Below are 12732 nucleotides of genomic sequence, written 5' to 3' on the forward strand. Positions count from 1 at the left end.
AAAAAGACTTATGCATAAGATCCCTCAGTGGAAAATTACTACAGCAAAATATCGGAAACAAATTAACACTAATAAGGGCACAGTGAGCAAATCAATGCCCATCAACACAATATTAAGATGGCTTCAAACAAGTCATAAGACAGTGGGGTGTTGGAGGCCTGCATGGTTCCCACTCAGTGTGCTATGCTATATAAACAAGCATCCAATAGAGAAAATGCTCCGGCACCATGTTAACTGACCCAGAGAGCAGAGTTACACAGAGGGGGAGGGGAGGAGAGGGGGAGGGGAGGGGAGGCTAACAGAGCAGGTTCACCACCGACAGCGCCATCAGACGGGGTGGCTCCCAGGGATTCCTTTTGACTGTGTAACAGGCTACTGCATCCTCCAGGTTCTCAGCTGGAACCAAAGTTCTGGGGGCCGGACAACCACAGCCGTGCGCCATTTTCTAAGTCCTGAAACTTCTCTGGGCCTCTGTTCCTCACTCTAAATTGTGCTATCTGGATTGAATAAAACCACACCTGTGAGTGCTCCGAGCCTGGGCCACTGCACCAACACTTAAGTGCCAGCAGGCAGCACTGCTCCCTCCTCCTGCAGTGTTCTTTATGCCAGGCTTCCAGATCTGAGAGTTAGATTCCGTCACCCAGGGCAAGATGCCCACATACCTTTGCTTCTTCTAACATTTCTTGGGTTTCTTCTTGAGAGTGGCTAATGAAGACGTCTCCAATCTGGTACGGTATCATTAGGCAGTCGTCATCTGCCAGCATGATGTCGTCGCAAGCATCTTCTAAATTCTGCAGGTGTTTCTGTCAGGCAAGAGAAGAGCCATGGAAATACGGTCAAGATTTCCTGACGGAACCAAGAGTAGAGTAATGCAGGGACACAGGCTCTCTGAGGGACCAGCATCCTAGCTACTGTCAGACATGGAGATGCGTCCATGGGCTCGCTCAGGAGCCAGCACAGCATCTTCCGGGTAGCTCTAGAATGTCCCAAGGCTCTTATTTCTCTGTGGTGGTCAGTAGGGTCCGTGACCACTCCCTTCTGTTTAACAATTCCCCACACTGCAAATCCTAGCATCCCACAGAAATAGACAAAAACACCAGACGATACGCCTCTCGGTCTTGCTTGATGAAAACCAATGCGTGCACTAGGACTGGAGCCTCTCAGAGAACTACACGAAAAGCCGAGCACAGGCCTCGAGTCATAGGACAGGCAGCAGCAGCTCACGTCCCTGCGTCTGTCTGTAGGGCTGCAGGATCAGTAAACACAAGTGCCGTTTATCCCCAGGCATGGGTGCAGAACTGCACGGGGGATACCACACTGCGCTAGACTCAAAAGTCTCGCTCACTGTTACTCCCCCCCCCACTTAGGTGCATAAATGACCTCTCAAGCTGGGCTTGTAGTCACCTATAACCAGACAAGTTAGGAGGCTGAGGCAGGACTACAGAGTTTGAGGCTAGCCTCAGCTACACGGTAAACTGTAGAACAGTTTGACCTCAATACAAACAAAAACAGACTTTGTATTTAACTGATCAGATAGACAGTGTCTCCAGTGATGGCCATGTCACCAGGGACAAGGAGCCAGAAGGAAACAAACACTCGCTAAACACAGTTCAGTGTTAAGGGTTACAGTATGACCTTCTAAAACAGATATGTGCATCGGTACCTTCTTCACTTCTATTTCCTCCTTTAGCTCTGTGATCCGACTCGTATTTCGAGCGAATTTGTTTATTTTTTGTTGATCTTCGAAAGTAACATTGACATCTTCTGCAGCCTGAAAAAGATATTTAGTTTTCTGTAGAATTTCAATCAAGAAGTTATAGGTCAGCAGCTTACATTGTGCTGCAGTGAGCAAGGACACCACCCATGCTAAGACAGCGGAGGGGCTCAAGGCCGTGAGACACCACAGTGGGTCACACCCGTGAGCTGATCTCCACTCTACCATCTTCTCATTATTCTATAGGACCACTGTGAACAAATATTTGAAATATAAAGAAACAATTACTAAAAATCCTGATAATGATGATGATGATAATAATGATGATGGTGATAATGATGATAAAAAGAAATGCTAACTTGCCCAAAGGCAGAATTTCCCACGCTGGGTCATTGTTTCACCAAGACATCCCCAGGAAGCAAAATGTTCCACAGTCAAACCCCCTTAGTGAATCTCACAAATTGTCTCTGAGGTACAAATCGTATGTGTGTGCTGTAGGGGCAGGAGCACGGTCCTTCTCCAGCTCTCAACCTGACACCTTGCTAGAGAGTCACCGTGCATTTCAGCGGTTCTAGTTCATACAGTTAAAATCTGTGTTTATTTTAATGCAGTGAGCCCACTACAAGGTGACGAAATTGAACGTATCATACCTAACACTTGATGTGACAAAGCTGGAGACAAAGCTAAGTGTGTAGATGACAGATAATCTATGCAATAACAAGAAGAGTGAACGCTGCCTGAGCTCCTCTGGTGAGCTGAGAACCCTGCTAATCCCCCATCCCACAAGGGTTTCACCAATGTCACCATTTCACAGATGACCAGGGATCCCAGAGTTTAGATAACTTGTGCCAACTACATGGCCAGTAAATGAATAGACTTTGATTTAAATGTAGGCGATCTGTCCTCAGAGTCAAGTATACATATGCATGCCCATACATGTTCAGGCATGAGAATTCCTATTCAGTTAGAAGATGTGGCCAGAAGTTCTTGGATTGCTTCAGAATCTTAGAGGGGTTTCACTGTATTCAGAAAGGAAACTAAATACCAACCTCTCCTTACAGAGTACTTATTAAAATAAGGACAGGAGTACTTGACAACAGCTTAAAAGGGAATAAAAGTGTGTGTGTGTGTAAAGACAGGTCCTACTAGTTGGGCATGATGCCCGTCTCAGCATGAGTGACTGAGGCAGGAGGATTACAAGTTTGAGGCTAGCTTTAGATACATAGAGAAACCATGTCTCAGAAAGCTCGGAGTACTAGAGAGATAGAGATGTCATGGCTAGGAATGCCTGCTGCTCTTCCAAAGGACCTGAGCTCAGTTCTCAGCACCCACACCAGGCAGCTCACAACTGTTGTAACGCCAGCTCCAGGGCACCCGAAGCCCTCGTGTGCCCTCATGCACACACACACACATACAAACAAACTAAAACTTTCCCAATGAAGCTACACTTATATATATTCACACTTACAGATAATATCTCAGATTGTAACTAAATCAATTCAGGGACAGTAAGAACGGCTGGTTCTGTCAGCAGCAACACTAACTCTCAACAACCACAATGCACCGGCTCATGGTCTCCGGTAAGCTATGGCACGAGTGTGCGCACACAGACTTCTCCAGAGAATGAAAGACAGCACAGCTCAGTGGTCTGGATAGAGACAGGTCATCAGGCTCTCAACCTAGGAAGCAGCTCTGCATCAGACCCAAAGTGCGTGCCAGAAGAGCCCTTGCCACTGTGGTGTGCACGGCATGGAGGTTCAACACTGGAGCTTCTATCAACACAAGGAGGAACACTAGACACTGAGCAACCCCAAGGCAGACAGACTGGCACCCTGGTTGTTTTGCCTGTGAGAATTTCCAATCTTCTAGACAGAGAACCCTGAAGACTTCTGTTTACCTTGGACGTTTACAGTGTTTTGTTTCCACAGTAAGCCTCCAAGCCCTAGAAGGCATTTACAGAGGACTCTATCACCATGAAAAATTTAAAGGTAATTTAGGTGAAAGTGGTTCTCAACCTGTGGATCATGTCCCTATGGGGGGGAGGTTGAGCAACCTTTTCACAGAATATCGGAAAACACAGAGATTTACATTATAATGCATAACAGTAGCAAAATTAATTAGGAAGTAGCAACAAAAATAATTTTATGGTTGGGGTCACCACAGCATGAGGAACTGTATTAAAGGGTCGCAGTATTAGAAAGGTTGAGAGCCACTGGTCTAGTAGGCACTGTTTGACAAGCAACTGGGCAGAGAAGTTTCTGAACTGGAATCTGATCTGATACTGGAATATGACAGATCAGACTATTAATATTTGGATGACAAAAAGTGCTTCAAGTTGGTTGGCTATTTTCTATCTTCCCAAAGCAGGCATTTCCTGGTGTAGCTCTACCAAACAGCAGCCACAAGCAGGCACTTGGCACCCCTAGGACCCAGTTCCTTGAAGTGGTTTTTCGCCCAGTGGTTAAAGACTGTAATCAGTGAGTTAAAGGCACCCTGTGTCAGGGGGTGGTCCCCAGCAGCAGCTAAGAAATTGGCACCTGTGAGCCCTGAAGATGCCGCTCCTGTAACACATCTTGTTTCTTTTTAAGGTGCTAGGGTAAGAACCAAGGGGGCAAGCTGGGCAAGCACTCTACCATACAGCTGCACCCCACCCCGCATCTACATTTCTTGAACTGCACTCTGGCAGGGAGACAGTAACTTTTAACTGGGATGCAAAGACATCAAGAAGTTGGTTGAGGCCCCCCCACATCATATGCACAATAGGTAGGCACTGCAGGGGTGTCCAACCTTTCGACACTGTGACATGATGCCATCTACAGATGGACTGGGCCACATTCACAGCTATCCTGGGACCAAAGATCACAAGGTGAGCATGCCCAGGATACAGCGTGCACATTCTCTGGAAGGGTCTTGGTAGCTTTCATCAGAGAGCAAGCAACTCCTGTCTTAACTGAAGCCAGTTGCAGCAACTACCGAAACCAGTTCTTTCCTAGTACTGAAGGCAGCAGTGAAAGAGAGGCAGGGCACACGCCAAACCGCGCATGCAGAACTTTAGGTAATTTGCTCAGATCCCTGGAGCTACCCCTGATCTGTCTGTCATCTGTGAAATGAAGAAGGTACTCCTACCTTTGCAGGGATGGTAAAATGAGTACCAAGCACAGGGCCTGGGTGTGCAATCACCCTTTGACAAATGATAGCTAAGGGTTTTGTCTGCTCAGTATTGCTTCCAACGTTCGATACAAGGCTAGCTCTGCTGCTGAAGTGCTCGCCCGGCACAGGTGAAGCCAAGGTCCACCCCCAGAACTGTATAAAATCAGGTGTAGTGGAACAAACCTGCAGCGGCCTAGCGGTCAGGAAGTGGAGGCAGGGGGGTCGAGAGTCCAAGTTCATCCGCAGCTGCACAGTGGCTCTGAGGCCAGCCTGAGCTAATGAGACTCCATTAAAAATAAATGAAGGAAGGGAAGAATGGCGGGAGGGATCGTGACAGATGTAAGGGAGTTCTGCTAGGGGTAAGAGACGTGACTTGCTCTGGAGCCAAGAGAAAAGTAAAATGCCCAGAGCCTTGACAATACCCTTTTCTTGTAGCATCTTCTGGGAGTGTCAGAGGTCGCAAACCAAGTTTAGGTACTGAGAGTTGGGTGCCCAGAAAAAAAAAAGTTCTCACCAACTTCAGTTGACAGTCCGACCTCTGCTACAGACCAGCCAAGGCTACACAGTGACACCTTGTCTCAAAAAAAAAAAAAAACCAAAGAAACAAACAAACCAACAAAAACACAAAACCAAGGACAAACCTCAGTGTTTAACACATAACTAAACAGTTTAACATTTGGGGCCCAATCTAACAAAAAAGACAAGAGGAACCCATTTCCTACTTGGCCAAATCACCAGGATCTTGAACCATACTCTGCTACTACTGTCTAAGAGTTTGTGTGAAGCCTTCCCAGTCTCGGCGATCATCCATTCTTACATAAACTGGAAGGGCTGACCGTCACCCCTCAGTGGTCACTAGATAGCAAGAACACCAACGACATTCTCAAGGGGTCTTTAAAAAGTAGGATTAGCTGGGCTGTAGTGACACACGCCTTTAATCCCAACACTGGGGGGGGTGGCAGAGGCAGAAGGATCTCTGTGAGTTCGAGGCCAGCCTGGTCTACAAGAGACAGGAGAGGCACCAATGCTACAGAGAAATCGTGTCAAAAAAAAAAAAAAGGTGGGATGAAAGGCAGGTAGAACTCCCCTTACACACACACACACACACACACACACACACGGAGTGAGAATGCTGGTTAAATCCCAGCTTTTCTTCTGTACTTCACTTTCCTCATCAGCTAAATAAGGATAAAAACACAATCCCCCAAAGGTTTAAATAGTAGATAAAAATAAACAACACGCAAACACTAAGAACAGTACCGAACACGCCGTAGAACCCCAAATATTTTTTTTCCTGCGATTTTCTTTTTTCTACTTAGATTGCACATGTGGAAATCCCTTTGGGTTATAATGCCCACGTGGAAGTTGAGCAGAGGATCGGACAGCCACGCAGTTTGGTGCCCATCATGAATGAGGCCCTGGACTCACCCCACCAGCACACCAAAAGCCAGATGTGGTGGCAAACACCTGTAATCCCAGCAACTGCAAGCTGGGTGGTGGAGGTAGAAGAACCAGAAATTCAAAATCATCTTCAGGCTAGAACACACACGGAAGACCAAGTCTTCTAAAGGTGTGATAAGACACCACACTGAGTGAGGCCCAGGCACAAATTATCGGGTGTCGTTTTATAATAAAATAATAAAGAGTCGTGGTTTGGGAACAGACCAAATCCCCTGACACAGCACCTTGCCAGATGAGTCACCAGGGGATGGCTAACTGTCAAGTGCGGGGAGTGGAGTGGGGGGGATGGGGGGACCCGCGTCCTTCCTAAGGAGCGGGGGAAATCCAGCGAAAGCATCGCGCTCCCTCGGGCCGGCTCCTCTAACGTCATTCAACACCAGCCTTCGCCTGAAGGGCACCGGGGCACGGAGCGTGGACGGAGCCCAGAGGCTGCGGCACCGGGTTCCCCGGGATGCAGAGACCAACCCGGTCCCGGAGGAGGAGACGCACGAGCCCGGGCAGGTTGGACGCTTTCCCCGCACTGCGCATTCCCGTGGCCCCGGCCCCTCAGATACCGCATCTCCTCAGACCCCAGGCCACCAGCGCCCCTCGTCTCCTCGACCCCCACCCCGTCCCGCATCTCCTCAGCCCCCCGCCGCGCCCACGCCGCCCGGAACCCCGGCCCTGCCACACTCACCGCCTTCTTCATGGTGGCCGCCATCTTGGACTGGACCACGGGGCGCAGGGGAAGACCAGCCGGGCGCACGCCACCCCCGCGAGGTCCCTCTCGGGCCCCGATGAGCCAAGTCCCCCTGAAACACAGTCCTGTCTCCACACTGCTTCCAACGAGGTCTCTGACGATGAATTCCAAGGACAAGGACTCAGGGAGGAACTATAACCCGGAAAGAGTTGGTACCTTCCAATTAAAGGGACAGGCGGCTTTTCTCTCGGCCTCCATAAACACCAAGTGCGGCCAATAGAACGGCCTGAGAGTCCAGCCACGAGCAGCAGGAGCAGCAGAGGCTGAGATCTGGGTGCTACCCAGCTGGGCGGGCCGGGAGGAGGGAGAAATTCTTTTCCCAGTTCTTCAACAAGCTTTGAAGTGGCGGTGCTACCGCAACCTAAAAAGGTGCTACGGAGGCTGGGGGCGTGGCTCCGTCTCCTTTGGTAAAGTATTTACACTCAAGCACGAGCCCCTGAGTTCGATACCCAGCGCCCACATTTAAAAAAAAAAAAAAGAAAGAAAGAAAGGGCCAGGGAAAGCTACAAGCTGAAGGCACTGGCATGCAGACCACACATGAAGTTGGCCTTAACTTGTGTGCCACTGGCCACTGCAGAGAACACACTAGAATGGAATGAGCAGCTAGGAGGGGATGAAGCCAAAGGCAGTGACCCCAAAAGGCTCTAGAGCAATATAACAGACTCAACAGCTCAGATGGTAGGTTGCTGGAAGATAATTGGATTTTAAATTTATTTTTATTTTTATCTAATTATTTGTTTGTTTATTGGAGACCGTGTCTCTTGATGTAGTTCTGTCTTTCCTGGGACTAGTTATGTAGACCAAGTTGGCCTTGAACTCAGAGATCCTCTTGCCTTTGCCAGTGCTGCAATCAAAAGTGAGTTCCACCATGGGCAGCTGAAATTAATTCTTTTAAGTATTTAAAGTGGTTCAGCAATATGACTGCTACTCGCTCAAGTTTGGTAGCCTGAGAAGGCTGTCCACCCAGAGGCCTGGTAGGCAGGAGGCTTTCCTCGGCGACCAGGACCGCTGTTAACGTCCTTGAGACGGCGCAGAGCTCTGAGCTCTGAGGACAAAGGAGCTGAGAACTTGGGGCAAGGGTCACCGTCTCACCTGCCAACCAAGTGATGTGGGACAGGGATGGGCTTAAGCAACAGACAATGAAGGCATGGCACTGAACTGGGCACCGGGCTAGTCACCAGACTGGGCACCGGACTGGGCACTGGGCTGGGCACTCTGTGCCTCGGCCGTCCCTCCCGTGGCTTCTTCAGGCATCAGTCCTCACACGGGCACGCAACGGGACAACGGAGGGAGGGGGACAGAGCTCAGCCGTCTGCTTACAGTGCAGTGTTTCTCAGCCTTCCTAATGCAGAGTGCTTTAATACAGTTCCTCGTACTGTGATGCTGTACTGACCCCCAGCCATAAAATTATTTCATTGCTACTTCATAACTGTAATTTTCCTAGTGTTATGAACTGTCATGTAAGTATCTACTATGCAGGATAACTGGTATGCGAACCCTGTGAAAGAGTCCTTCAACGACCCCCATTGGTCATGACCCACAGGTTGAGAACTGTTATTGTAGTGTATAATGTGTGTACCCATTTGATTATGGTCTGTCTCCTATCATTACAATGCATTCCTTGCTCCTTGTGAGCTTACCAGCAGGCTCTGTGGGTAAAATGAACTCAGACCCCTCAGACAGAAGTTCTAACACACCCTCCTGAGGAGTCTTTGCCGTTTGCACTCTGCTCCTTAGCAGCTGCACACAGAAAGTTGAATCTTGGCACCTGAGGCTCCCGGTGGCCCCGCTTTCAAGGAACTCATTTGTATAACACCACAAACCGCAGGTGATCCTTGACTCCGGAGCCCTTGGAGCAGCTCAGAAGGGAGAGCTAGTGTCTGGCTACAGGTCAGTGGAGACTCTGTAGCCAGTGGCACACGTTGATTGGACCAAAAGGATGCCAGGCACTGGGGATGCTGCGTATCAAAAACAGATAAAACACCCTGTCTTCTTATAACTTGCCATCTAGTGATAGGAAACAGGCCAAACCAAATACTTAAATAAGGATCGTGTGCCCCAGCAAGTATGCACAAAAAGATAAGGAACATATGCAACTCTGTCATGAGAACTCCGCTGGGGAGGCATGCAAAAAGATACAGAAAACACAAAATCCACTGGAAACCAACGTTCACTAGTGTGTGCAAACACGCCCCAGCTTTAGAGTATGTCACACGGGGATAATGAGTGTATTCGTCGTTTTGTGGGAGTATGTATGTGGGTGTTCTCTCCCCCCACCCCCAAAAAATAAAAAAAAAACCTGCAGCATGGCTCTGTGCTCACTCTGCTTGGCGAGGGAGCCCATAAATCTGAATGACCGGAATGGGCAAATCTCGCTAGCAAGTAGTAATTTGATCCTGTGCCTGCAGGGGGCGCCCAAGGATCATGACTGTGTTCCCCACACTGTCAAGTCTACCTCCTGAGAATTTGTATTCGGATTAAATTTTTTTGTAAATTATTTTGCCCTGACAAGGTTTGGAATTCTCATGTCTTTCCACAGCATATAGGCTGTGGAAACTAACTCAAACTAGGCTTCCTCTCTGATTATTGTGTGGCATCTTTCCTTGAGAGTCATGGACAAACATCTACTCACCTAGACAGGGAACCAATGAAGAATCAAAATAAGGACACCACAAGAGTCCAATTTAGTGAACCAATGGGTTTACTGAGGTTCCTTACAGGACTGGGGGTGGGGGCTGGGAGGAACAAAGAGAACTTAAAGGCCTTTGGTCCAGTCAGCATGCCATGGTTTCAGAGACTCCCCCACTGGCCACCGCAGCCAGACACTAGCTCATCCACCTGATCCTGTCCCAAGGAGTACAGCTCTTAGGACCCAGGTTTGAGGTTAACTACAAAAAGATGTGGGATGATGGGTTCCTTTTCCTCCAGAAGATACAGGAGCAGGGCACCATCTTGGATGAAGAGGCCAGACCCCTCTCCACACACAGAATCTTCCAGCACCTTGCTGTGGGTTCGTTCTTCTCCACAATGCTGAGAAGTACATTTCTATTACTTGTGAATTACCAGTTACCCAGTCCCGGGGCTTCTTTGTTATAGCAGCATAGGCTAATACAGACTCTTGCCTTAAACACTCCCACCCCTGCAAGCAACTCTATAGTTCTTTATGGCCATTTTCCTGGGAACTCTTTCTCTTCTACTAAACCAGAAGTGCCAAGGGAAACAGACCATGCCTGTTCATTAATGAGTAAATAAAAGCATGAAAGAATTTAAGAATAAGCAGCTGTGTGTTTAAGGATTAGAGAGTAATGTGAGGTGCATGATAGCCACTGGGGCATTCATTGAGTTACGGTGTTCAAGAGTCCATTTTTGTGTTTGCTTTTTTTTTTTAACTTCTCCTAGGAGGAGTACCATGAGCCTCACACAAACTGTGGGCCTGTGGGCTGGGCTCCTGAATAACCTCACTTCGTCACCAGGGGGCACCATGACTCCAAACTTTCATTTTTCTTCTGTACAAAGCCTTAGTACTGCAAAGTACTACAAAGTAGGAGGACCCCAAATCAAGTAAGCCACTCTCAGGACCAAAATATAGTCACTTCTTGCTAGTTTCAGTTTGTAATTTCTTTTTACCAGGTAAGAAACATATTTTTTCAAAGATATCCTGAATATGTGGGATTTTTAGACCAGTGTGGAATAGACCATTCATTCCCTGGCTCTGTGTACAGCTCGGGCAGAGGGCTTGACCAGCTTCCAGAATACTTTGAGTTCAGTCTCCAGAACCACAAAAAAAATTTTTTTTTAAAAAAAGGAAAAAGAAAAGAAAAGTAAACCACTATCTAATTAATCTGCTTATATCAGTGGTACCTGACAGAGCAACTGTAACTTTGAGAAAGGAATCTTCTTTTTGGATCATAGCTATTACCCAATACCCATTCCCTGGTGTGATCCATCCAGTGGGGACTTGCACTCGCACACACACACACACACACACACACACACACACACACACACAGCTGCTCCCACAAACAGGTCTGATGTGCACTGATGTGGACATCTTAGATATGTATACTCTCCTAAAGCATTTTGGATCTTTTTCTAGGGTTCATTCTTACACCTGCATTCTGAAAGCCAGACCTCAGCTACCTACCATCCTTCAAAGACTGTACCTGTTCAGAGAAGGTCAGACAGATTCGCCAAGTCACTGCAAGCCCAGCTCAAGACAATCAGATTCAGCAGGGCAGTGAAAGCATCCAGAAAAAACAGTGGAGGTGTGGGGGGCACTGCAGGGAATGGGTTCCCTGAGGCCGGGGTGCCCAGACAGAGGGACCAGGAGCTCTCAGAAGCCACAGTGAAAACATGTTGAGTTCAGGGACTTGGACCCAGAGTTGGGGAGATTTTTGGAGCCAGCCAGCAAGCAAGGTGCCTTCAGTGTCATTCCCCAAGATTTGCTGCATCGTTTTCCTAGTTCCTCTGATGGATATTGTGCTGTTTGCACATGTAGTAAAATGTTATTCCTCAAAACTCCAGCCAAAGAAATCCAGAAGACCGGGGAATGTGGCAATAGTCTTGAGGCTGTGGTGAGGTGTGGATAAACAGCTCTGGGGTGGAATTCTATGTAAAGGGGGAAAAGCCGCCCTTTCTTCGTGAGTTGCTACAGAGCTTCTGCCCACTGTGCTCATGTTCATGCTTCCTGATTTACAGACCCCACACTTGGGGAACTTGTGCAATCTGCACATTGTAAAGTGGACTCAGGCAATGCTGAGCGACAGGTTGAGAGAGGACATCAGAGTTGTGCTGAGCTCCGGTGCCAGAATAGCAACCAGCATAATGAATGGAACAACCGCCAATGGCACTGAGTAGGGATGAGTGGGCGGTACTCGCGCCAGAGGGAAGACAAGAGAAAGAGAAGAGCGGATGAGATCTGGGCTTGTCCTGGGTGCCCTATGTGAACTGGCCTGGGAGGGTAGCCCAGTGGGTAGAGTGCTTTCCTAGCATGCACAAAGCTCTGAATTCGAATTCCCAATTTTGGCAGAAATTCATGCCGGCCTGGCCCCAGAGGGTTAGCAAGTAACCCTCACTAGCCATGAAACCCTGCTGGGCTATATTGGCCTAGCTCCGGAGTTTTTACTCAGCCCCTAATCTGCTATGGGACAATGGTATCCTGTCAATTGTATTTAGTAAAACGCTGATTGACCAGTGTAGGCTGGGCGACTAGGCGGGAAGTAGAGGCAAGGTGACCAGAACAGGAGAATTCTGGGAAGAGGAAAGGGTCAGTCTGCAGTTGTCACCCAGACACAGAGCAAGCAAGTTGTTACTGCCTTGCTGAAAAAGGTACCAAGCCACGTGTCTAACACAGACAAGAATTATGGGCTAATAAAAGTTATAAGAGTTAATAAGAAGACTGAGCTAATAGGCCAACCAGTTTATAATTAATGTAGACGTCTATGTGTTTATTTGGGACTGAACAACTGCAGGACCAGGCTGGACAGAAAAGCTCAATCAACACCTGATCCATCCTTTGTGTTACAGATACCTTTTGTGGGCCCTGTGTGAATCTTGTCTGAGAGTTTCCCATGGATTTAAAATCTGTGCAAGCCGGGCGGTGGTGGCGCACGCCTTTAATCCCAGCACTCGGGAGGCAGAGGCAGGCGGATCTCTGTGAGTTCGAGAC

At 48.2% G+C, this 12732-nt stretch overlaps 1 protein-coding gene across 1 annotated transcript in view; it reads right to left on the reverse strand.

Annotated features, from left to right (window-relative positions):
* Pfdn4 (prefoldin subunit 4) overlaps nucleotides 1-7219 on the reverse strand; it is a 30734-nt gene extending 23515 nt beyond the window's left edge. Inside the window, exons 1-3 of the mRNA XM_026787271.1 lie at nucleotides 7002-7219; nucleotides 1664-1771; nucleotides 663-803 (exon numbers count right to left, since the gene is read on the reverse strand). Coding sequence (XP_026643072.1) covers nucleotides 663-803; nucleotides 1664-1771; nucleotides 7002-7025 — 273 coding nt within the window. The 5' untranslated portion in view covers nucleotides 7026-7219. The remainder of the gene's footprint in view (nucleotides 1-662; nucleotides 804-1663; nucleotides 1772-7001) is intronic.
* Between the last annotated feature and the right edge of the window lie 5513 nt (nucleotides 7220-12732).

Source organism: Microtus ochrogaster, linkage group LG8, assembly GCF_000317375.1.
Source record: "Microtus ochrogaster isolate Prairie Vole_2 linkage group LG8, MicOch1.0, whole genome shotgun sequence".
NCBI lineage: Eukaryota > Metazoa > Chordata > Mammalia > Rodentia > Cricetidae > Microtus > Microtus ochrogaster.